This window comes from Lytechinus pictus, chromosome 11 (assembly GCF_037042905.1).
Source record: "Lytechinus pictus isolate F3 Inbred chromosome 11, Lp3.0, whole genome shotgun sequence".
Taxonomy (NCBI): Eukaryota; Metazoa; Echinodermata; class Echinoidea; order Temnopleuroida; family Toxopneustidae; genus Lytechinus; species Lytechinus pictus.
Window position 1 is genome coordinate 21,887,313 of NC_087255.1, and position 25,294 is coordinate 21,912,606.

A 25,294-nucleotide genomic window follows, 5' to 3' on the forward strand; every position below is an offset into this window, starting at 1 on the left:
GATGTATCAATAAAGACCATTATTATTATCATTACTTATGAATAAGCACAGCTTAAAGACATAGATAACATGTGAAACATATATACAGTGCATAGATACATAAGAATACATACAAATACATCATGTAAGCGAACAGAATAGGAGAGAGGAAATTGTAGAGGGCAGAAGTTTAAGGAAAAGAATTAAGAAAAAAGGCAGAGCTACGAGGTATTGTAATTCATTTTTGTCTTTACCTGAGTACATGTACCTTTTATTTGAAATTTGAACAGATACATGTATATCTGTGCTCCCTAACATAAAGGTTTGCAATCAATTGCTAAATGCCAATTACCAATCAAGATCATTGATGCATGTGCACTTTGATCAAAACACTGACTCCTAATAAGAAATCGAAAAAACAAGCAATTGGATTATGTATCAATGGTACAATGGAATTAGATACAAATAAAATAGCCCAGGCATTTAATAGCTTCTTCCTTTCTTCTGGATCTGGTCCGAAACCCGACAATCCTACCTCATGTAGGAATGTTAGACTTGAGACAAATGATACTGAGTTTCACTTTGAGGAAATCACTGAAGCATTTGTGCTTGCTGAATTGAACAAAATACAAACCTCAAAGTCCTCTGGACCTGACGGATTACCCCCTAAACTATTAAAAACAGCAGCACCTATTATTTCATCTCATCTAACTCACTTATTCAATTTATCCCTTCAAACCGGACAAATACCAGATTAATGGAAGAAGGCAAATGTCACTCCTATTCATAAAGGGGGTGACACCAATAGTACAAATAACTTTAGACCCATTTCGGTCATCCCTATAGCAATGAAGATATTTGAACGATCAATAAATAGTCAATTGACAGACTACCTTAATGCCCATTCTATGTTTGCACCTCAACAATCAGGATTTCGGGAAGATCATAGTACGGATACTGTTCTGCTTACCTAAGTGATTTTGTATACAAAAAAATGGATCAGGGTCTGCTGACAGGGATTCCGTAGACCATGAACTTCTAATGCAAAAATTATCTAAATACGGAATACGAGGCACTGAACTTACCTGGTTTACTAACTACCTAGCCAATCGCAAACAGAGAACAATTGTAAGGGATGCCGAGTCCACATGGGGTACTATAATAACTGGGGTACCGCATGGATCAATACTCGGACCCCTCCTATTCTCGATTATGGTGAACGACCTTCCTAAGGTTACCTCAAAAAGTAGTGTGATGATGTACGCTGAAGATACTATTATCTTTTACAGTGCAAAGAAAATTGAAGATCTCGAAACTGTACTTAATGAAGATTTGAAACACATCAGTAACTGGGTTAATAATAATGGACTAAGGTTAACCCCCACTAAGACACAATTTATGATTTTTGGAACACCCCAGAAATTAGCAAGTACAAACAGACCCCTTTCACTACATTTGGACAATTATGTAGTACTGCAAGTAGACAGCTACAAATACTTAGGTGTAATCTTAGATCCTGCCCTAAATTGGAAGGATCACTTACAACATGTTGGTAAAAAAATTGGACCTAGATTAGCTCTATTGAGAAGATTGAAACAATTTTTACCACTAGATAGTATCAAGATGCTAGCAAATGCTCTGGTATTGCCATTGTTCGACTACTCCAGCACTGCTTGGTAAAATTGTGCAATTGCGACCAAAGAGTCGCTTGTGAAACAACATATTAAAAAGAATGGCACGAATTGTCCTTGGAGTTGGTACACGTACTTCCACAGATTATGTTTTGAGTCAGTTGAACTGGATATCAATTTAAAATCGGTGGAAAATGCAAAGATGTAAGCTGGTATACAAAGCTATAAATGGACAGGCACCAAAATACCTGACCAATTTATTTGACAAAGCAAATTCTATTCATGGTTACAGAACCAGAGCTGCAATAACTGATGGACTTTTGATACCAAAAGCAAGGACAAATTCTGGAAAACAAGCTTTTTCCCATGTTGGTGCAGTGGAGTGGAATCGTTTACCGCATGATGTAAGGCAGGCACCTTCTAAACACACATTTACTGCAAGATTCTGGAAAGTGACCCAAAACTAGGTAACACCCCTCATGAAATTCCTTTAGTAAATGACTAACTCACCTAATACAGTAAATAATATCTTACATATCTATATTTCTCACCAATTTTAGTATACCAATAAACAATTTCACGTGCCTGACACCATGTGGTTGCTGATTCCACTCCACTGAACTATATGTAGATGACAATAAGTTTTATGTGCATGTTCTGTAATTGTTTTCTAATGTATTTTTTGTTATTGTATTCCAGGGCCTCTAAGTATAACAGTGTTTGAACCACTGACAGAGTCACCCTGGTAAAATAAGACGTAATAAATAAATAAATAATAAATAAAAAGTACCAATTAGAGAGATTCATTCACATTTGCAAATCGCAAACTTTTATGTTACGGGGCAAAGCTCCATGTTGTAATATGATATTCAAAACAAAAAATAAGAAACTTTTTGACAATCTTAGTGATATCTACTTGAATGATAAAAACATATTACAAGTTTCTACAATTAATTTTCTTGGAATCACTCTTGATGAAAACCTGTCATGGTCTTCTCATGTAAATGTAATTTTACAAAAAATATCTTGTGCTATTGGCGTTATATTTAGAATAAGACATTTCATACCACGTCAAATTCTATTATACATTTATAATGCAACAATTTTACCACATTTATCTTACTGCACAATGACTTGGGGTAGCTGTGCTCAAATACATTTAAATAGAGTCTTTGTCTTACAGAAGAGAGCATTACGAGCAATTAATATCTCCAACCCTAGAACACCATCTGGACCTTTATTCTATAAGTTTAAAGTTCTTGAAATTTTTGATATTTACAATTTACAAATAGCATCTTTTATGCATGTGTTTGAGCACCAGTTGCTTCTTCCCATATTCACAAAATACTTTAAATTGACTTCAAATGTCCATTCATATTCAACAAGACAATCCAGTGATTTATATTTACCTTTGTTGAATTATGAATCTTCTAGAAATTCTGTAAAATATGCTGGAGTTATTTTATGGAACAAAATACCTAAAGAAATAAAAAGATGCCCATCTCTTGCCTCTTTCAAAAACAGATATAAAAAATTCCTTATTGATGCCTATAAATAAATTTGAAAACAAGTTGTATTGCCTTATCATCCACCCATATAATTATGTTTACAGTACTTTCTCTCTCTCTCTCTTCTATGATTATTATGATTATATTATGGTCTCGGGAGCCCAGCCTTAGAAAGGCCATTGGCCTATGCTGGCTCCCTCATGCAAACATACACACCTTAGCATGCATCTTCATAACAACCATAAATCTGAGAAACATTGCACAATAATAAACAGTTATAAAGACAAGGCAAATCATACCCATGCCTGATATACAGTATTCTACGAACACTATTGAATCAAATACAACTATATAACATGACTATATAACCTAACAATCACAACTTGCATAAGATTAAAGTAGAATGCAAACCTGGGGACAGAAACACAAAGATTAGCGATCAATAGCTTAATGAACCGACCAATCAAGATCATTGTTACACGTGCATTTGGCTCGAAATACCGACCAGGAACCAATTAGAAGTGTTCTTTCATATTTGCTTTTCATCTCAAAGCTTTGTGTTACAGGCCCATGTGTGTTTTTATACTTTATATGCACAACTTTGCGGATGGCTGAAACATGTACTTTAGATGCCAAGTCAGAATCATTTAACATAAGAAAGGATCAACAGTCATAAAGTCTTTTGTAACTTAAGCCCGTCTCACACTATGCAATTCGTTGCGATCCCAATTTCAAATCAATTGTGCTAACATTGATATGGATATTCCAACTAATAAAATATTACGGATCAGAGTTCAGAATAGTGGTAGGACTACTGAAATCGAAATTCAGTCCAGTTAGAGCCTCCCTGAATGAATAAAAACAAATTCAGTTCCAAATCGTAATGACGTCATCATCGGCTGCAACTTGAGGCCGATTTGGACTTTATTCCGACCATAGGGCTTGCCGCAAAGTAAAAATATGATTTTAGTTTTCCTAACAATATGCCAAACTTAAAATAAAATAATTTTACTTCTTGGAACTTTCACATTTAATGCAAAATGCAATTTCTTGAAAAATTGTGTCGCACTGGATCGCACAGTGTGAGACGGGCTTTAAAGACAGCTTTATGAAATACCAACCTGATCTAAACACATCACTGTCTTCTCCTGTTATTTCATAGTAGATCTTGTATCCTACAGCATTACATCCATTCTCTGGTAGGTCCCATGTGACGTCGATGGTATACATCCCTCCTGTTCCTCTTACATTCTCAACAACTTGAGAATTAAGATCAAAACCTGAAAATCAAATGAATGCTAAACATTTCAATGTCCTTTTATATAATATTGTAGGAATGATGGTTGATGGATCGGATGAAAACTTTTCAAAATTGATGTACCACTTCAGAGGAATCGATCTTGATGATGGCCAAGTAGCAGTGTGTCATTCTACCCTCTCATCATTACCAATTCTTTGTCTTCCATCTTCTTCTTCCTCCTTATTTTTCTCTGTGTCCTCTTTCACTTATTATTGCTATTTCTTCTTCAAATTCTAACTTTTTCTTCTGCTTCTAAATCTCTTTACTCCTTCTGCTCTTTCCCGTTCTTTTCTTCTCTTGCTTCTCCTGCACATCCTCCTCTTTCTCCAGTGCCTCATTTTTCTCCTCCTCCTCCTCTTACCTCCTCATCATCAATCTGCCCCTCTCTTCCTTCAGTTCTTAATCCCCTCTGCCTCAATCATTTCAACTCTGTATTCTAAATCCTCACTCCCCTCCTCTAACATTATCACAACAACCATCTCACATTCCTCCTCTTTCCATACCCCTACACCTCCTCCTCCGTTTACTTCTCTTCTTCCTCTTCCTCACCCTTCCCCTCCTCCACCTTACAACCTTCTTTTTCTCCTCCTCCTCACCTCATCAATCTCTTACTTTTCCAACTCCTTCTCTTCCTCCAAAGCCTCCTCATTCTCCTCCACCTCCTTCTCCTCCTCATCTCCCTCTTCCTGTTCCGCCACCTCCTCTTCCTCCTCCTCTACTTTACTTCTTCCTCATTCTCCTCCACCGCCACTGCATCGTAATCCTCCCTACTCAATCCCCCTTCCTCCTCCTCCTCTTCTTTTCCTTACTCTTCCTGTATCTCTTCATCTGAGTCATAATATTATCTTTACACAAAAGTATTTAAGTACACTGTACCTTTAGGATACAGTTCACACAGATAGCTGAATCTTCTATCACAAGGAAGGTTGATGATGTCACCACTTGGCTGAAGAGCAGCACAAGTAAGATCAACATCTGAGGGGTAATCTGGAGCCCATAGGGTATCTTGGTAGCTGGTTGTGGTAGTACAGTCCACCCATCTCCATTCTCCAGCAACATACAAGTCAGACAGACCTAAAGAGAACAGGTGGCGGTTGGGATATGTTTGCATATTAACAGCATGTTAATGATCTTAAGGTTGATAGAGGTGTAAAATAAGCTCTTTGGCTACTGCAAGCAGTTTGCAACTGTACATAGTCTAAAATATTCAATAGTTAAGACATTAATATGGACACTTTTCTTCAATTAACTGTATGAGCTTGAAAAAATATTTAAAACTCAAGGTATACAAAATTATCAGCAGCAATCAAGCCACAATTACCAATCCACCATGTCATATTTGGGTTTATCTCTGCACTTCTGTTGACAAGAAAAGCAAGTTCCTCAGGATCGTTGATGACCGCTAGATCAGAGTCCTCTACATTGTCACATGTCCTTCGACCAGTCGGCCAATGAGAACCACTGTCGAGTATCCTGAATCGGTAACAGTGACCATTGGGGCCTTCCTCGTAATTATTTGGGCATGTCACTGAATATAAGACAGAATAAAACAACGAGAGAGAGAGTGAGAGAGAGAAGGAGACATGATAGCTCGAGTCAGTACAGTAAAAGTTTCGGATTTATGTCACCTGGTTGTGATCGTCACTTGGTACACTACATGTATTGCCCTTTGGTAAGGCATTTGTCCCCATTACAAGATCCGACGGAAAGTTCCTCAAGCCTTTGGTCCTTTGGTTGCATGCTTACAAGCATACACGCTTTCTCAGCAATCAGGAAAAAAAGTATCGCCAACAATCAGATAGAGAAAAAATTATCACAATTTAAAATGAAAACAAAGTAGATGCAGACATCAAGTAATAATCAAACAAGTAATACACATATTCAAACAATACTTTAGATGAATAATTCTCATGATTTTGAAGATTTAGCTATATACCATTATGTCATTCATGCCAAAGTGCTTTAGCATCAGGGTACGTAATTATTTTACTCCTTGTGTCATATCTGAGTATTTATTTCTGTATTTGTCCTGAATCATTGTTTTTTCCCCTGATGATTATGAGTGACTGATACTCATGGGAGACAAAGACGATTGCCAATTAAGGACTATACTTACGTGTGGTTCCAACGGTAGTGACAGGTGAGAGCTCTGCATCCAAGCTGAGGATGAGTCCAACACCTACGGAATATCTCTTTTCAGGAAGCAGATCAGATATAGTAGCACTATCAGCGTCTCCACCGTATACGATCACTGTGGTAGAAGATTTAAAAAAATATATATATTTATTTATTTTATGCATTTATTAATTCATTTTATTTTCATATTTTATCATAATTAATAAAATTTAATTATAAACAGGGGTCTTCACTGTGCAGGTTGTGCTTTTAGCCCACATATCCACCTGAATAGGTGCTCAAGGAGCTCCTATATTACCCTGGGTAAGCCAGTCTACCTATTCTGGTGCTAGCTGCTTTTTGAGGAATTACTTCCTGCCGGTACCCATTTACCTTACCTGGGTTGAGTGCAGCACAATGTGGGTCAAATTCTTGTGGAAGGAAACTATGCCTTGGCTGCATTGGCGGCGGAGCAGAGGATTATCTTTTGTGTTTGGGGGGGAGGCAACAATAGGCGTCCCCCCCAAACACAAAAGATAATCCTCTGCTCCGCCGCCAATGCTTGGCTGGGATTCGAACTCACAACCCTTCTAAATTCAAGAGACTAATCCACTGGGCCACAGTGCTCCATAATTATTGTACTAGTGGAATTCTGTCAATGAGCGAGGTTTGTTCCAATAGATAATGGTGGACTAAACAACCCAAAATACAAGAAGGTCCAGAAGACATCGATTATTCCGTTTTATAAAACGGGTTCAAGGATGTAACAAACAGTGACTGTGTATGCAAGTCACGTGTCCATGCTTTAAGTCTACACAACCTCTCAGTCATGCAATTTTTATACAGCACTGTGCATGAGATGCCATCTGAAATATGATTCTTTCAAAGAAAGGGATATGGCAAGAATTTTGATGCGCTCACTTAGGCTTGCAAACTAGATATGCCTGTGATGTCATGATAGACAGCAGTTGTGATCTCTCCATCGCGCGATCCTTGAAGATTTAGAGGGATTCAAACAATATTTCCACTGTAAAATTCATACTGTCAACCCATTTTATAAAACAAATAATGCACATTTTTATATTTGTGATGTTATGGACGATGCAGGCAACTCGGGTAATCGCATTAACATGCAAAAGTACTCAGTGCACATGCCTCATGCTTGTCGCATATTGCAGATACCCTCGAGTGCGCTGCATTGCCATAACACACTCATAAATTAGTATTATAATATCAGACTTACTGAATTCTGAATCTGAGCCGGGTTCATCAAGCTGGTAGGTAATCCTGTAACCTATCACATCACAACTTGTTGAAGACACTGTCCAAGTCACCTCAAGACCATACATAATCCCTGTGGCTGTTAGATCCTCAACGTTTGCATCAGACCAGTCGAACTCTGAAAGAGAAACAGCTATCGATTATTGGATAGGATATGGAAAAAGCTTTGAATTTTTAAGGGTTGTTGAAGACTGCCCTGTACTTGATGAACTAGACTGGATGAACTGGGGCCGGTTTCATAAAACTTGTTTTAATAACAAATTTCAATAACAGTTTAAAGCTACTGAAATTCTGCTGCTGATAGTAAACTTGTTTCAGAAATTGTGCACTTGTTATCCCAACAAGTCTTTATGAAATGGAACCCTGAACTGAACTCAATTAAACTGAATGAAACTTGATTAAACTGAACTGAATTCAATTAAACTGAATTAAGATGAATTGAACAAATTTCAAAAGAATTGAATTGTAATTAATTAAATTGAATGAAATTGAACTGAAATAAAATCAGTTCAATTCAACTCAATTTAACTGAACTGAACTAACTATAATGAATTGCACTGTACTGAACTAGTGGATTGAATTGAAATTAATAAAATGAACTGAACTGAATATAAATGAAATAAACTGGACAGAATTAATCTAAGTTAATTATATGCACTAAAAACATAATGCCTCTGTCACCCTTGACGCAGATGATTAGAAATGTTTTCGCAGATGATCAGAAATTTTCAACTCTCACCTCTTGCTGCTATCTCGCATACATAACCACGAACGAGAGCGTCGCAGACTAGGTCAACGACGTGACCAGACGGCTGGAGAGCAGCGCAGTCATGGGTCTTGATACTAGGGTATTCAGGAGCCCAGAGGGAATCCTGAAAAGAAGTTGACTCCTGGCAGGTATCAAGCCATTGCCATGTTCCCTCTACCGACTGATCAGAGTAACCTGGTGATGAAATCAAGACAAAGATGGACTTAGCATTGTCAAAGACCTGTGTTACATCTATTTTGCCTACCCAGGGTAGGACTCAAACCCATTTTGGACAACCCCTGCTAAATCTATAGGTTTGACATGTTTACATCTAATTTCTTCCCGACCTGAGATAGGCCCTGTGGAGCGTTTCATCAAAATTTTAGTCTGACAAGTTGACAGATCTGATATCTTCCCTTGATTCTGATTGGCTGAAAAGCACTGTTACTATGGTAACTCTCAGAGAAAATGAAACTTTTCCGATAACATCCCTGACAAGTTCTTTCGTGAAATGCTCTCCAGGGCCACCCAAGGTTAGGCGATTTTCTAGATGCAACATGGGTTTAAGTCATCTGAAAAGCATTGATGGAAATCCTTTGACGAGGGCAGAAGTTAAAGACTATGACATTTTCCATGTCTAGGTTCTGTCCATAGAGATGTATACTAGTAACGCTAGAGGGCGTACTTCGTCAAATCGCTGTGATTACGTGGAGACCGTCCGCCATTGCTCGATAGGTATTCACAGCCTGCCATGCGCGTACAGTACCTATGGGGCATGTACACGGATGAGCACAGAACATGACAAATTGATGACATATGAGCACGAAAGCATATGGAAAAGCAAAATTGTAAATATTGCACTGGATTAAAGTTCAAATACAACAAAAATCTAGCAAAACTGAGGTCAAAAGGCCTATCTATATAGGCCGATACAGCTATAATACAGGCAAACGATTTAAAGTCCCAATTGTTTTTGCATAGGTAAAATTTCGATACATTAATATGACTTCTATTTTCTAATGATTTGGAAGAGCTGAATATCAAAAATAACATTTAGGCCTAGGTCCTGATAAATAAATTTAATGTGTTTTAATATGATTTGATGTACGTTAACATAAGAAAATTCATAGGCCATATCACAGTGTCTGATGCATCTGAGACGCTGTATCGAAAAAAAAACCACGATTGTATTTTTATAGTTCATAGTTTCCTAATTACTATTATGCTGATTGCTGATAATTTATTTCTTCACTTTAGATAATTGTTATAATTCATTTTCCATTTATATCTACACAATAGGGCCTATAATAACTCGATCCCTTTTCCCCATGTCTTACACGCTGATGTAAACCAACATCACAAAAACTCGCGAATCATAAAATGACTTTTTATTGATATTTGGAAATGATTTACGCATTGATTTAGTTAAAAATTGATGATTTAGATTTCCTTTGCTGGCAACCATCCCATCATATTTATAAATATGTATATAAAAGTATACTTTCTTACTTGCGATCAATGTATAGAAAAGTTTGTTGACAGCAAAATTTGCATATCAAATGCGCGCATGCAGTCGTACAATTTTGCAATGTACAGGAGGCCTAATGGGGGGGGGGGTTGGATGTTTATGTACAGTGTTATTGCCTTGCAAACATTTTAAAACTTCGGAGAGTAAACAAATCACAATGCGCAAAACAATTTTACTTTGATTTTCTGGAAAGTATACTTGATTCTCCCCGGCTGAAAATATGCTGATCGGCAAACTGGCTGAAATATTTTGTTTATCGCCGTTGTTTCTGATCCTATAATGATTGGGCCAATATCATGTGAAAAAATCAAGGATAGAATAATAAGGAGAGGAAGAAGGGGGAGAAGGAGAGAAGAAAAGGGGCGGGATTAGGATATATAATTTGTATTATACTATAAAGAATATTATTACTACTGCAAGAGTGTATAAAACTAATATCATGAAAGACATCAATGCAAACTTATCATAATTATGAAAACGGTTGCAAAATAGTGAGTACTAAAACCAAACATAATTATGAAACAATAATATTGCAAAAGTGACAATACTTGGAATAAGATATTAAAAATCCTAATTTAATCTCAAATTTGATACCTGCCTTGAAATTGTGTTAATTAACTGTGTCTGTGTCGCTTGAATAAATGAACTTTATGGCAAATATTTGTAAGCACTTGCACCGGCCTAACATATTGAAACAGATAAACACGCGTTTTGAATATCCAGTTTTGTTTTTCATTTTAAAAGTATAACTGAATTTGATTTTCTAGTTTTCTTCCTTTAATGTCATTTGCTGGCCTATAGACCTGAGTTTGATTATTCGATCAGTTTTTTTTTAAATAAGATTTCCATGGATGAACAAAATTATTATATCATGTTACGGCGTCGCGGAATGATTTTGAAAGTGATGGGGTGCATAAAATCACAATCATTTATTATGTGTAATGTTCATTTTCATTTCAGGGAGGGGTCCGGTCGCGCCCCCTGTATTTTATTTTGATCAGTATGTTAAAGCGAATTTGCTTAGGTGTGTTTGTTATTTTAATTTCACACACGGCCCCTAAAAAGCGAATTAAAAAAAATCTAACTTAAAGTGAAAGGAATTAAAACTGTCATTTTTTAAAAGTTTGAACAAATTAGGCTATATTCTCGACATTTTAAATCAATATTTTATTTTCGGGCCATATAGGCCTGCAGATTTTGGGGAATTTATTATGTTCCTATAAGAACAAAATCAGCACGTTCACCAAATAACACAAATTTCAACATTGATGGTGTAACGGGAGGCTCACCAAGAACAATAATGAGATGCCCTTTAATAGCGCATATAGATCAAAACACTAACTTATACAAATTATTGTACAACTTAATATATAAAAATGATAGGCCTATATTTCATACAAATTAAAGCAAGTTACATATCATGTAGGCCTATATAGAAATTACAAAATTATATCCAACATAAACATACAATCAAAGGACGTAAATGTGGGAAGGATGGAAGGAGGACGATGCAGTTAAAGGTAGGGAAATCCAGAGAAGGGCTAATTCACTGCAGTCTTTTGAATTAATTGTCAATCTTTCTATTAATGTCCGCTGTATGTTTTTATTTTTATATGATTGTTTATATGATAGTATATCAACATTATCTATTACAGGCCTATAAACGGACAGGTAAATGCAAATTATTTAGAATTTCATCCCGAGAAATCAGGTTTTTAAAATGCCAAATTAATAGCATAATCCCCATGTAATCACTCTAATAGTGTATTGAGATGCAATTTGTCATTCATATTTTCGATTTTTATGAGGTTGTGTTCTTTTCTTCAAGATAAAGGCCGGAGACGGCACCCCTTTTCACACGCACGAACTATGGGTACATCCGGGTACTTTTGCGAATCTATACCTATCGAGCAATGGCCGCCACGCTCCACATAATCACAGACGTTAAGTACGCGCGCCTATGGCGACTCCGCACTCTAGCGTAGTTAGTATACATCTCTATGGTTCTGTCTTACAATCCAATCTATGGAAAGCCATCAATGTTATAATTCTTAATTCAGGGGAGCATTTTATCCACATTTTCGTCTGACAAGATGTCAGATCTGACAACTTTCCTTGAATATGATCTTGGCTGAGAAACTGTTACTATGGTATCTGTCGGATAAAATAGGACTTGTCAGATATAACGTTCGACAAGTCCTTTCATGAAACGCTCCCCAGGGATGTATGCCCTGTATCTTTGTACGAAAAACAGAGCAACCCGACTGGACGAAACAATGACAAACTGGTGGTCATATTGAACAGGTTATTTTTACATCCTCCAAAGAAGCATCAAATCAAAGAGAAACATATAATATGACCTTATTTTAAGGTTGGTAACTAAAGTAGGTCTGTAGCATTAAAAAATGTGAAGGACTAGTACTTGACGGTTTTAATGACAATTAATTTGTAGCATTTCAAGGGAATTTTACTTCAATGGAAAGAAATGATTGAAGTGAGGTAGCCGGTATGTTAACTCAATGATTGGATGATTCCTGACGTTATAAATAACTTCACTATTTCATACATGTATTCCAAGAGTTGAAAAGACAATCTTTTGATATCTCACCGATCCACCAGCTGGCATTAGCACTCATCTCCGCCGTCCTGTTCATGACAAAGTCAAGCTCTTCCTGGTCGTTGATGACCAGGAGATCAGAGTAGTCTACATCAAAAATGCAATCCTGTCTACTGTAATGCCACCAGGTACCGACGTCAGCAACGATGAATCGATAGCATCCCCTGTTAGGGCCCTCTTCATAGTTAGTGGGGCAAGATGAAGCTAATTGAGGTATGAAAAGTGATATGAAGTATTGCAATTTGGAAACTGAGATGCCTTGTGTGAAAAAACAATTGAAAAGGCAATACAAAAGTAGGATGCTAATTATTGTCCATGTCACCATCATCATCAAAATCACCTTCATCTTATCTGTTGTCGTCATTGGCACTAATAATCAACATAATAATTATCATTATCATTATCATCATCATCATCATCATCAACATCAGCATTATAATCATCATTATTTACCATCAACATTACCATCATTTACCATCATCATTTACCATCATCATCATCATCATCCTCATCATTATCACAATCATCACCATCATCACCATCATCATCATCATCATCAAAATCATCATCATCATCATTATTGTCATCATCACCATCATCATCATCAGCATCATCATCATCATGTTGCATTTAGATTCACCTGTAGAAGCATTGATGGGTGGTGTTTCCTGGAGTTCCATCTCTTTACTTGTTCTCACTGCCACGGTCAAGGTGTATGAGGTGCCAAGTGGTAAAGCTTTAACTGCACCACTGGTAGATTCTCCACCATTGACATATACTACAGAAACAAAGACATGATCACGACTTTGTATAATCTTGTATGATCAAGAAATGTCAATTTCATAGAACATCATAATTTATTCCACAATCTAATTGAAAAAAGAGCAAATCAATGATGAATTATGTTTTCCTTTTCAGGATGGTCAAAATGATCATTTAACAAAAATACATCTCAGCAGTAAACATTTTCAAAATGCTGTGACAAAGAGTATAACCTATTCAGACATCAAATTTGGTATACATTATATCCATATTCTCACTACAACTCAATTCTATTATGAGCAGTGTGTTTATGCAATTTTAAATTGCATAAAGCCCTACTCTATGTATATATTAACTTATAATTAGCTTAGGAATGTATCATGGATATGGGCTTATTTTAAAGGATGTCTGCTCTAGGCTAGTTATAAGTCATACAAACAAATCAAAGCAATTTTTGTAAAATATTGATATCTTTAAAAACATATATTTACCTGATTTCCGTTCACCGGTACCATCAGATAATTGAGAGTAGATCACATAGCCGATAGCATCACAATTGTTCTCTGGAAGAACCCACCTGACATTGATGTAGTTGGAGTATTCTTCTGCTGTTACATTTTGAACCATGGTTGCATCAGCATCAAAACCTGTGAGTTAAATTGCATTGAATAGTATGTTGATTAAATGGTTATAGATTAATGAACATCATTGCAGTAAACCCTGATTCCATAAGAAAGTCAAGACCAAGTCCAGCTGTCACTATATCATCGTGGAACTAGACCTGATACAGTTAAAATAAACTGAACTTTGTGAAATAATGAAATCTAAGCTGAAAAGACACCACACTTTAAATCACTTACAAAAATAAGTTATAAGCAATGACAAAACACTATCCCACATGTGCTTATTATAAGCACATGTGGGACAGTGTTTTATCATAGTTTGAAAAAAGACCACACATTTTGCTCGAATACCATGCTTATTTTGCTAATTTCTCAGTAATTACATAAATTCTTACAGAATCTTTGGCGCTCATATTTCTATTCATACAAACAGTCACTGGTCATTTTATTGGATTCTGTATCACTTTACACAACTGGTATTTATATTTAACTGCTGTATATGTAAGACGGTCTAAGATAAAAGACAGGAGTTAAGAGACTTATGATGTTATATCAATATCGATCATTCTTTAAACTGACACATGTATAATGTATATTTGTCATGTTGTGACAACAACAAAAATACAGATCACTGGGCCATAATTCAAGCTTTTTTCACTAACAAGCTGTTTCATTCATTTTTATCAGTTTGCATGCATTACGGACACAGGTTGCACAATCCTTTTTAAAAATTATCTGTTCCGTTCAGCTTCATTCCATCATACTTTACATAAGTTAATTCATAGAAAATTAAGAGAGATTATTACTCTTAGGAAGAAGTTCACAGAGGTAGCTAAGCCTGGTCTCACACGGGAAATCAACCACCCTGCCGTCGGGCTGGAGGGCAGCACAACGGGACTGTGCACCGGTTGGGTAGGTAGGTGCCCAAAGTCCTGCCTGCCAAGAGGTTGGGGTGCTGCAATCTACCCATTCCCAGGATCCAGGTGATGATAGATCAGACAGGCCTTGAACAAGGTAAGAAAAATAAAAATATACATTATTAATACATAATTTTCAATAATACATAAATATATATATCATTATTATATACCGTAAATAGACTTATCTGACAACATTCAGGAAAACCCCCACCAATGTTCCTAAACTGAAGATTGAAATAGACCTATGTGGTTTGGGTACTGATTTTAGGGCAAATTCTAAGGGGGGAGGGGAGGGGAGGGGGAGTAGGCTTCAAGTAAGCCTAACAACAGATAATACATGCACTAGCATAATAATGCAGCTTGCTCACTGCATAACCAAATAACCCATTGAAAGTGATTCTTTATAAGCCCCCCCATAAAGCCGCCATAAGTTACAGCACTCTGAAGTCACAATTCATTTGTACTCATGCCTCGTTGCTTTCAAAAGTCTTTTGATGATTCTAGCCCCAACACGAATCAATCGATTCACTCTCTAGTCTGAGAAGTTTAAGGTCATAACTCAGGGATGTATTAACTTTTAGTCAGTTTAACAGTACTAAGCCCCTAAAGTTGGTAATTCTGCCAAATTTGAATCTCTATTAAGACCACAGATAGACCTCTCTTCTACTCGGGCAAAATTCAAGTTAAAAGAGGCAAATAATGGATGCTTTGAACACTCTGAAAAATGAAATTATACAACTTGTGGAAAGCAGACATATGCAGGGTATATCACCCATATCAAGACATATATCATGTGATTTGTACCATTAATCTTGCAAAGTCCTGGACACAAAAGTAAAACGTGCACATCTTAACCCATTGCACACTGAAGCGGAAGGGTGCCTGTACAAAGCCTATGGGAAGTACAAGATTCAGTATGTAACAGGTTAAAATCGGCATCCATGCCCATGAATAATTACCAATCCACCACGTCATATCAGGGTCCACCTCAGCACTTCGATTGAGAAGGTAGTTGAGTTCCTCCTCATTGCTGATGATCACGTAGTCAGAATCGTCCACATTGTCACAAGTCTGTCTGCCTCTCATCCATCGTGTTCCATTGTCGAGGATCCTGAAACGGTAGCAGTGACCGTTCGGTCCCTCTTCGTAGTTATCAGGGCAAGGAGCTGTTTACAAAAAATAACATCACTGAGTATTACTCTCCTTCAAAAATTAATCAAAATTTGAGTATTTTTTATTCCCATCCTTTAGTTAACGCATTTGGATATTTTGAAAATTGCAATCAAAATCTACCCTTTAATGTATTTTTAGTTTAATCCAGTTTTTTATTCACATGTAAGTGAGGATTCCAACAAGCCATTTATGTGATTTTTACAATCCTCCCACCTAAGATGTTGGTGTTATTTCCCTTGTTTGACTGTCTACATTCCTAGAAAGATGCAGCTCTGACTTTTTGACAAGGTGTTTAACTTACGTGTGGTAACTTGCTCTGGACCTACAGGAGTCAACAGTACATTTGTGTTGAGAAGAGCTGCTACAGAGACATTGTATGTTCTATTCGGGTACAAGCCAGTAACAGTTGTAGATGTAGAGTCTTCTCCATACTGAAGAGCTTTTAATTGAAATAAATAAAAGAGAGAAAGGGGTGCACAATTTGCAAAGGGATTAGAGTCACATTAAGTCTTTTTTTTTAATAATGTAAGGAATGTAAAGTTGTAAACAAAAGCAACATTTAAATCTCAGTCCTGTGTTAAGGAATACATTTTGTTTGAAGACTAATATTGCCCAGCTTTTAGGAATCTTTGAAGTAAAAAAAAAATCAAAATGCAGCATATATTCTTTCCCTAAACCTGCTCAGAATAGCTTAACCTCGTTATCTTAACCTGAAAAAGACATAGGTAATCAAATGAAGTATTCAATCATAGAATAGAATTAAAAAGCATATTTGCTAGATCTTTTAAGGATATTTTAGCTTTGTATATTATACATCTAGAGTATTTTATATTTTGGATGAATATAGTATTAAATAGTCATTTATCAATCCTTCCAATAATAATAATAATCCTTACAACACAAACAACACTTTTTCCCTCTTTGATAATCATCCTCCTTTCTGAAAGAAAACTGATATCCCTCTCCAATAGACACAACCTTACCAAAGAATTCCCTCGACCCTTCCATATCTTCTCTGTAAGTGACCTTGTAAGCTTCAACATCACAGTGTATTGGAGCCATCCTTACAATAAAAATAATCCTTACAACACAAACAACATTTTTTCTCTCTTAAATCATCCTCCTTTCTGAAAGAAAACTGATATGACTCTCCAATGGACACAACCTTACCGAAGAATTCCCTCGACCCTTCCACATCTTCTCTGTAAGTGACCTTGTAAGCTTCAACATCACAGTGTATTGGAGCCAGAGTCCAGCTAACCTCCATGCCGTACATCAATGGAGTGGCCTTGATATCCTGAATGTTTTGATCCTCTCCTGAAAAACCTGTATCATGATACAGTCATTACTGTCTTCTACATGTATCTCACCCCATGACCAATTGCTTATAAATATGAAATATTCAGTTTGAAAGTGTATACCTTATACCTCGGTCACATTTGCTCTACGGCGGCCTATATGTAGCTGGTGCAAAAATGTTAAAATTGCTGTTTTCAACTTGCCGTATGGCCGCTGTAGACCAAATGTGACCGAGGTATAAATGGTATTTTCACAAGTACATGTAGGTTCAGTTCAGTTCAGTTTATTTACAACTTTTGCCAAACAATATACAATATCGTCAAAATATGGTTGTAAAGTAATGGTTAAACATAGGAAACATAAAATGATATATACTGTACATCTAAGTGGAAGTATTTTTTTAGAAAGCAAAGCTTTATGAAATCAATAACTGAGGCTAAAATGCACAAGAACTATAAGGAACATAAAGCATTTTTACCTCTAGGATATATCTCACAGATGAAATGATGCTTGATATCGCAACCAGTGTCTATGATCTGTCCAGAAGCGTTGAGGACGGCACAGCCATAGCTGTCAGGTCGAGGATTACCAGGTGCCCAGAGGGTATCCTGCCAAGGGTTGGGTTCTGTACAGTCAACCCAAGACCAAAAGGGTGACTGAGACAGGCCTGCAGGAAACCAAGATTTAATTGTTTTTATTTTGTAAAAAAATGGAATTGCCTATTGTTATATATTGAAGAAAGATAGTTTGGGGATAAGATATTTGGAGTTTAGAACTTTAGATATTGTTCAATTAGGTAAACGATGGATACTATTTGTCTTAACCATGAAAAAGGCATATTGGTACTGCTCTGCATGCAGGCACAGACCTTGAGTGAAACTTTGATCAACAACTGGGTCTTCTCACAAGACTAGCATAACTTGCTGTTCCAATTTAAGGGCTTCCAGAACAACATTTTCGGCTGTGTATTCAGACAACAATTATTTGGAGTAAAGGTTGCAGAGTATGTAGACTATATTTAGTGCATCTGCCACAATAGTGGGAGGGTAAGGATTTAATCCATGACCGAGTCATATACAAAACTTTTCAATATCAAATGGAAATTTCTTTGTTCTTGCCAGGTCCTCAATGTATTAGAATGCTGAAGGGTGATGACAAAATATTGTTATGCATGGCAGCTGGAAGACCAGCTTATAGCAAAAGTGGCTACATCCTGGGTAAATCAGAGTTATACTTATAATATTTATAGCTGTAAATAGCAGAAGGAAGGTTAGGAGTTTCATATCAGGTTGAATTCACAATTATAAGTCCAAGACCAATTAGGAATCATCGGTGGAAGTCTTAAGTTGGCCTATTACAAGGTAGTAAGGGTCAAAAGATGCTTGTCAAAGGTGAGGTAATACTGCCTATGACCAATTAAAACATTTGTTGAAATAAACATGTGCTGACAAAGTGTTAATAATGAAGATTAGGGCCACATTTGAGTTCTGATATAGACATCTAATTTTGATAGGAAATGGTTGGTCCTTAAGTGTTTATCTTACGCCAGGATGCTTATTTTGAACAACAAAGTTTAGTTAAAATAATCCAGTCTTGCTTGAAATTAAATTTATTTCATATGCTTTTCTTGGTATAGCTAACACAGGAAACAACATGGGGGACCACATTATAAATGGACAGGCATTTTCAGTAATTTTTCTGATGTTCACTTGCATATTACTCTATAATTATACATTTCACTGAAAAAAATCATTAGGCAGATATCACTTATTCATAGTTTTTATAATTATTTTCTGTTATTACCAGTACAATATTTTACAAGTATCTATTATCAAATTTATCAACTTGTTTTACCTGACATAAGCAATAGCCTACAATCAAAATTAATGAAATGCACAATGAAAAAGACACTGATGTATCATTAATGCAAGATATGTCATAATAATAATAATAATAATAATAACCTATTTTATAGTGTCCACTCCAAGGAATGTTCAAGGTGCATGACAATTCAATATAAATTCAACATAATAAACATTAAATTAGAAAAATATTAAAACATACATTGATTAATAAAAAAATTGCACTCTAATTCATAAGGAAAGGGGGTTTATTATTGTACATGTATTAATGGACATCATAAGACATAAGATAGGTTTTCGAGTTTGTCTGGAATGACTGAAGTGGGGATGAGATTTGAGCTGTGAGGGGAAGTGAGTTCCAGAGACGAGGTGCAGCAGCAAAGAATGCGCTATCACCACATGTACTCTTTGTTCAGGGTTCTTTTAGTCTGATGGAACTAGATGAGCGAAGACCGGTACGAGTACATGTAGTAGAAGAGGGATGAATGAGAGAGGAAATAAAAAAGGGGCAAGGTTATGAAGTGAATGGTAGTTAAGAAGCAAGATCTTATATATAATGCATTGCTCTATGGGAAGCCAGTGAAGGTTTTTAAGTAGTTGGGTAGAGCGGGTCAAACGTACAGATTTTGTGACAAGTCGGGCAGCCATATCTTTAATTTTCTGTGATCTGATACTTTAATTTGATAATTTGGAAGGCCATAAAAGGAGGGAGTTACAATTATCTAGATAAGAGGTTACAAAGCATGTACTAGCTTTTCAGTCGTTTTGGGGGTTAGGTAATTTCTTATTGCACGGATGTTCCGGAAATTGTAATTAGGAGACTTAACAATATTGGAGATGTGAAGATTTCTTGCCTTTTTAGAAGGAACAATATGATCACGAAGTGCTACTTAGGATCGAATTAAAATTAATCTGAAACCAATAGACTGTCAGTGACAAAGCCAGGTATCCATATATATCAACCACTCAATAAGTAACTCGACAAGTAATTACTATTGTGCAAATACATGAAATGGAAAATCGGTGACGATCTTTGGACTCTGGACAACTTATTTCCCATGCTGGTTTAGTGCATGTATATGTATCATAATAAGCTCATTGACCTGCAGTATTCATTATTTAGTCGGTGATCATAAACTTCTGGCTACCTTAAAATAATAAAAGTCTGCATCACCGTGGTAACTCTTAAGTGGGCCAAAGGTGACAAAAATACTTTAAAGACTTAGCTTTCTGTATTTTGACAATACATACACCTTTATTTATGTCTCAATCATGGAAAAACCACTCACAATCATTTATACCTTTGTATTGGCAAAGCAATGGCACGAAGGCATCTATTTCACCACATCCACTTGTTGGCTTTTGTGCAATTTAATACTTGGTTATGATTTAGAAAACCATTCACATCATGGTCAAATCTTTGACAATTACTTATCATGAATATACACTTTTACCAAACAAACATCAAATGAACCTAAATCAAATAAAAACAAAGCAACTCAGAAAATGGAAACAAACTAATGGAATCAACTGATAAAATTTGAATCAAAACAAAATCAAATCAAATGAAAATCAAAATTATTCAAATCTATAATTGATTCCATGTCAGAAATCAAATAAAATCAGTAACATTAAACTGAATCAAATCAAAGCAATTGTAATGAATAACACGGAACCATATCAAATCAATCTAAGTTTTCAACAACAAAAAAGCCAAATTCAAAACAAAACAACAGGTGTTATTAAATGATTGCATTATTGTAGTAAAGGAAACCTTATATCCATGTTGATATATACTAACATTCTGCCTTCCATTGACTTACTTATCACTGAATTAAAGCAAATTTACCTACCAGAAACATCTTTGCATATAAAAAAAATGAAATTTATAAGACTTCAGATGATAAAACAAAGTAACCTGTTTGTAGGTGTTGTTGTTAGCCTTCAATTTTGTTTTATTTTTCTCCGGTTTCTGTTGTTTTGTTGTTATCTAATTTCAATTTGTTCACAGTATATACTATGATATGTATACTTGATGCTAGACTTGATTGCATGTTTTCCAGACCTGTATGTTATGTAAAAAGAAGTTACTTTGTTTCAGGGAGATACAATTAATCTAATCCAATAGTCATTTGATGTATATCGCCTTCTCCTTTTGGTTACAAAGCACTGCACACACACACACACACTTTTTTCCCCTTTTTTTTAAAAACAAGTGCACACCGAGTTAATAGCAACACCCGGGGGGGGGGGCCACTTCCATTGACGAGTGGATACCATGCGCGACCATGGGGTCTCGAAAAGCACCCTAAACACGTATTTTCCATTTTCTGAAAATGCACCCCTTAACAAGTATTGGCGTGTGAAACTATACCCTTAACAAGTATTGGAAACAAATACTATTGGCAAGTATTCCCAGAATTGAGCCACTAAACAAGTACAGCGATGTATTTTCCATATTCTGAAAATGCACCCCTTAACAAGTATTGGAAACAAAATGATACCCTTGGCAAGTATTCCCTGAAATGAACCCCTAAACAAGTACAGCGATGTTTCATTGTTGTCACGGGTCCGTCGGTCGTCGGTTTACCTTTACACACTATTATGGTTTAGTACGGCCCCGCACCTTCCACACCTCGCACAAATCGGACTCTAAACACGTAGTGTTGGGGCAAAAAGGACATCCTTAATAAAACATTTTGATTTATTTTATCATCCCCGCATATTTGATCCTAAACACATATATTTTTCCGAGCAAAATAGATACCCTTTTTTCAATATTTTTGTGTTTTTGACACCCTTATCACGTTACGTACATAACGTGCCCTATCTTGAAAAAGACATCCTTTTTACGTGTTTTTTTGGTCGCGCATGGTATCCACTCGTCAATGCAAGTGGCCCCCCCGGGTAGCAACAATGCGTATAGCATTTCCATTTATTTGAATGCAGGATAAAAGAGCATTGTCAATTATAATGCCTTGCTCACGGCATAGGTGTCGCGGCTGGGACTTTCCACGCATAGTCAGGCGCCTTAGACCAATCTGACACGGCACACCTTCACTACTCTATGTTTGGGCCACTAAAACAATAATTCAACACCTTAGTCCATGCAATCCATTATCCTATTAGCAAAATAGATGGGAACCAGGTAAAAAGTTTTTTTATGGCTAAAAATGTCATAAATAACATAAAATCAAACATAATTAATTCAAATTTATCACTCACCAATCCACCAGTCCCTATCATCTCCAGACAGCTCAGCTACACGACTACGAAGGAAGTCGAGCTCCTCCTCGTCGCTGACAATGACAAGGTCCGAATCAGTCTCTTCAGCACAGTCCTGTCGACCCCAATACCACATATAACCATATGGGGTCACAGAAAACCAGTAGCAGTGACCATTGGGCCCCTCTTCGTAGTTTGCTGGGCAAGGCACTGGATGCATAGAGACAGATGTGTAAGGCTCGTATTCTGATATGAACTAAGGTTTAAAGTTGTGATTTAACTATGGATAGCCAATCGTGGCACAACTCTTTATGCTTACATGTTCAATTTATTAGCTCATTTGACACTCAATCATTCATAACTGTCTGGGAATATTAACTGAAATATTTTTTGTATCATGAAAACAAAAGGAAACAAAAGAGTAAACATAATAAATAAACAAAATTTTAGATTTCTTGGCTCCCCAAAATTTTAACAAAACGTTAGACTGTGGTCTAAGTTAAACTGGACTTTATAGTACGGGTCTAAGATTTTAAAGCTGTAATATGACTTAGGACGAGTTAGTTTACTTCAAGTCATGTGCATTTTCAATACCAAGTGTATGAAAATTGGACCAGGGGTCACTGAGTCACAACTCATTTAGTAATTGCACAATGTCATCTAAAAGGAAAAGAACCAGGAATTCATTTACAAAGATAATGGAAACTATTGATCATAATAAAATTCTAAAACATAAGCATAAATTAAACAATTCAATTTTGATATTTTATTCTTAAATTACAAGGTTGGAAAATAAGAGCCTTCATGTTTTTAAAAAAAGTTTTGGCATCTGAATATCCAATTCAAATGAAAAAGGTAATACAAATAGAAATATATGCATCTCATTTCTATAATGTAATATGATACAATACAAAACAATTTCTAAAAGAAAAACACACTACTCAGTGAAACCTTTTACATGTGTTGTAACATCAGTTCAGAATTTTGCACTGATCATGCATTTTAAGGATTTCAAGGCTGAAAAGCCTAATAAAAATAGGGTTACTGTGAATATGAGTTTCATGCTTATATTCAAAGAAATGGGTTTGAATAAGAAAAGGAATAGAATAATCTTACTTGTTGAGCCCTCTACAGCTGGAGATTCACTAAGTTCATAATCCTTATTGATGTAGACAGCTACAGTGACGTTGTATGTTGTGTTGGCTCGTAGATCTTGTATGACGGTATGTGTGATGTCACCTCCCGATACATACACTATAGCCCACGAAAGAAAAATATTAAGAATGGGAGAGAGACACACAGGCAGGGATACAGAGATAAAGACAGGGAGGCCCGAATTCACAAAGGTGGTTTTGAAAATATCGGTTGAACCCATGGTTTATGCAGATTTCCTGTACATGCTTAAATGCTGTGTATAACAAAAAATGTCCAATGCTGAAGCACGCTTTTGTCACAGTGCGCCAAATTGACGCCGGTAGCCATGGTTGAGTTCACTATTTCATTCAGGAGTCCACTGTTCAAAACAGTAATCTAATTTCAATAGCAAATGGTTGGAATTAAGCAACCCCTGTTTATCATATTCCTGAATGCTTATTTAAAACAACAAAGTTTAATCAAAATAATTCAGGCTAGCTTGAAATTATATTCATTTCATTACCACATGCTTCTCCTGTGTAGCTTACAAAGGAAACAATATGTGGGACCACACTATATTATATGGATGGGCATATTCTTAGTAAGTTTTCTGATCTTCAATTGCTCATTACTCTGTAATTTTATATTTTCCTGAAAAATCGTTTGGCAGATTTCATTTCCATATATTGAAGGTTAAAAGAAGACTCACTAAATTTTCTTCCGTCCATGCTGTCTTCCATAGAATAATAGATACGGTATCCCACTACACTGCAACCATACTGAGGAAGAGACCATGTGACTTCGAGGCTGGTAGTCGAAGATCCAGTGATCATCAGATCGTCCACCATCACTGTATCCTCATCAAACTCTAATAATAATAATAATTAACAATAATAATATACTGATTTATATAGCCCCAAAACTATGTGCATGTTTTCTTCTGTACTGTAAGTGCTGCAAACGCTTGCAAAACAAAATAAAAATGAAAGGAAAAATAGATTTTTAAGAAATTAACTAAAAAGATTGGTATTTTAGTCTGATTTTTAGTGATCTTCTTATCAATTGAGAAGTTCTCACTCACAAGTAATTTAACGGTTTGGGGGCTGCGCAGGTCATTGCTTGATCTCCTAAGTATTCTTTGGTTCAATGGTGGGGTTTAAAGAGGAAAAGTACATTAGAACTGAGCAGATATTGTGGGTGTGTGGGTGTGGACTTTGCTTTGTAAAAATTCAGAAATATAACTGGGGCTTGACCAATTAGGATAATATAAGTCAGGGGCCTGTTTCATAAAGAATTGCAATTATGGTGACTTTGCCATCATGGTAATTACAACAAAATGTCGATTAGTTGCTATGTCCTGTTACCATGGTATTTATCATATGGCAAAGTCACCATGATTTCTTTGCATGAGGGCGGGGTAGAAAAGCCAATGACATTTTGATGACATGCCAAGTGTTACGTTTACTTGACCTAGCACAGTTCAGAATTAAACATCAACCAAACATTAGCAGCCACATTGTTCTGTTGTAAAGGATGTCCTCAACCAGTGGCAGATCCAGGTAGGGGCACATTCGGCTCGTGCCCCTCCC

The 25,294-nt window shown here is 36.2% G+C and overlaps 1 protein-coding gene across 1 annotated transcript in view; it reads right to left on the reverse strand.

Moving 5' to 3' along the window:
• Positions 1 to 25,294, reverse strand: part of LOC129271967 (uncharacterized) — an 85,611-nt gene that overhangs the window by 49,256 nt on the left and 11,061 nt on the right. The window contains exons 8-24 of the mRNA XM_064107017.1: positions 24,415 to 24,573; positions 23,688 to 23,825; positions 22,572 to 22,781; positions 17,963 to 18,151; positions 17,356 to 17,511; positions 16,487 to 16,624; positions 15,972 to 16,178; positions 14,899 to 15,096; positions 13,961 to 14,116; positions 13,348 to 13,485; positions 12,699 to 12,911; positions 8,554 to 8,757; positions 7,777 to 7,932; positions 6,535 to 6,669; positions 5,740 to 5,946; positions 5,295 to 5,492; positions 4,240 to 4,398 (exon numbers count right to left, since the gene is read on the reverse strand). Coding sequence (XP_063963087.1) covers positions 4,240 to 4,398; positions 5,295 to 5,492; positions 5,740 to 5,946; positions 6,535 to 6,669; positions 7,777 to 7,932; positions 8,554 to 8,757; positions 12,699 to 12,911; positions 13,348 to 13,485; positions 13,961 to 14,116; positions 14,899 to 15,096; positions 15,972 to 16,178; positions 16,487 to 16,624; positions 17,356 to 17,511; positions 17,963 to 18,151; positions 22,572 to 22,781; positions 23,688 to 23,825; positions 24,415 to 24,573 — 2,961 coding nt within the window. The remainder of the gene's footprint in view (positions 1 to 4,239; positions 4,399 to 5,294; positions 5,493 to 5,739; positions 5,947 to 6,534; positions 6,670 to 7,776; positions 7,933 to 8,553; positions 8,758 to 12,698; positions 12,912 to 13,347; positions 13,486 to 13,960; positions 14,117 to 14,898; positions 15,097 to 15,971; positions 16,179 to 16,486; positions 16,625 to 17,355; positions 17,512 to 17,962; positions 18,152 to 22,571; positions 22,782 to 23,687; positions 23,826 to 24,414; positions 24,574 to 25,294) is intronic.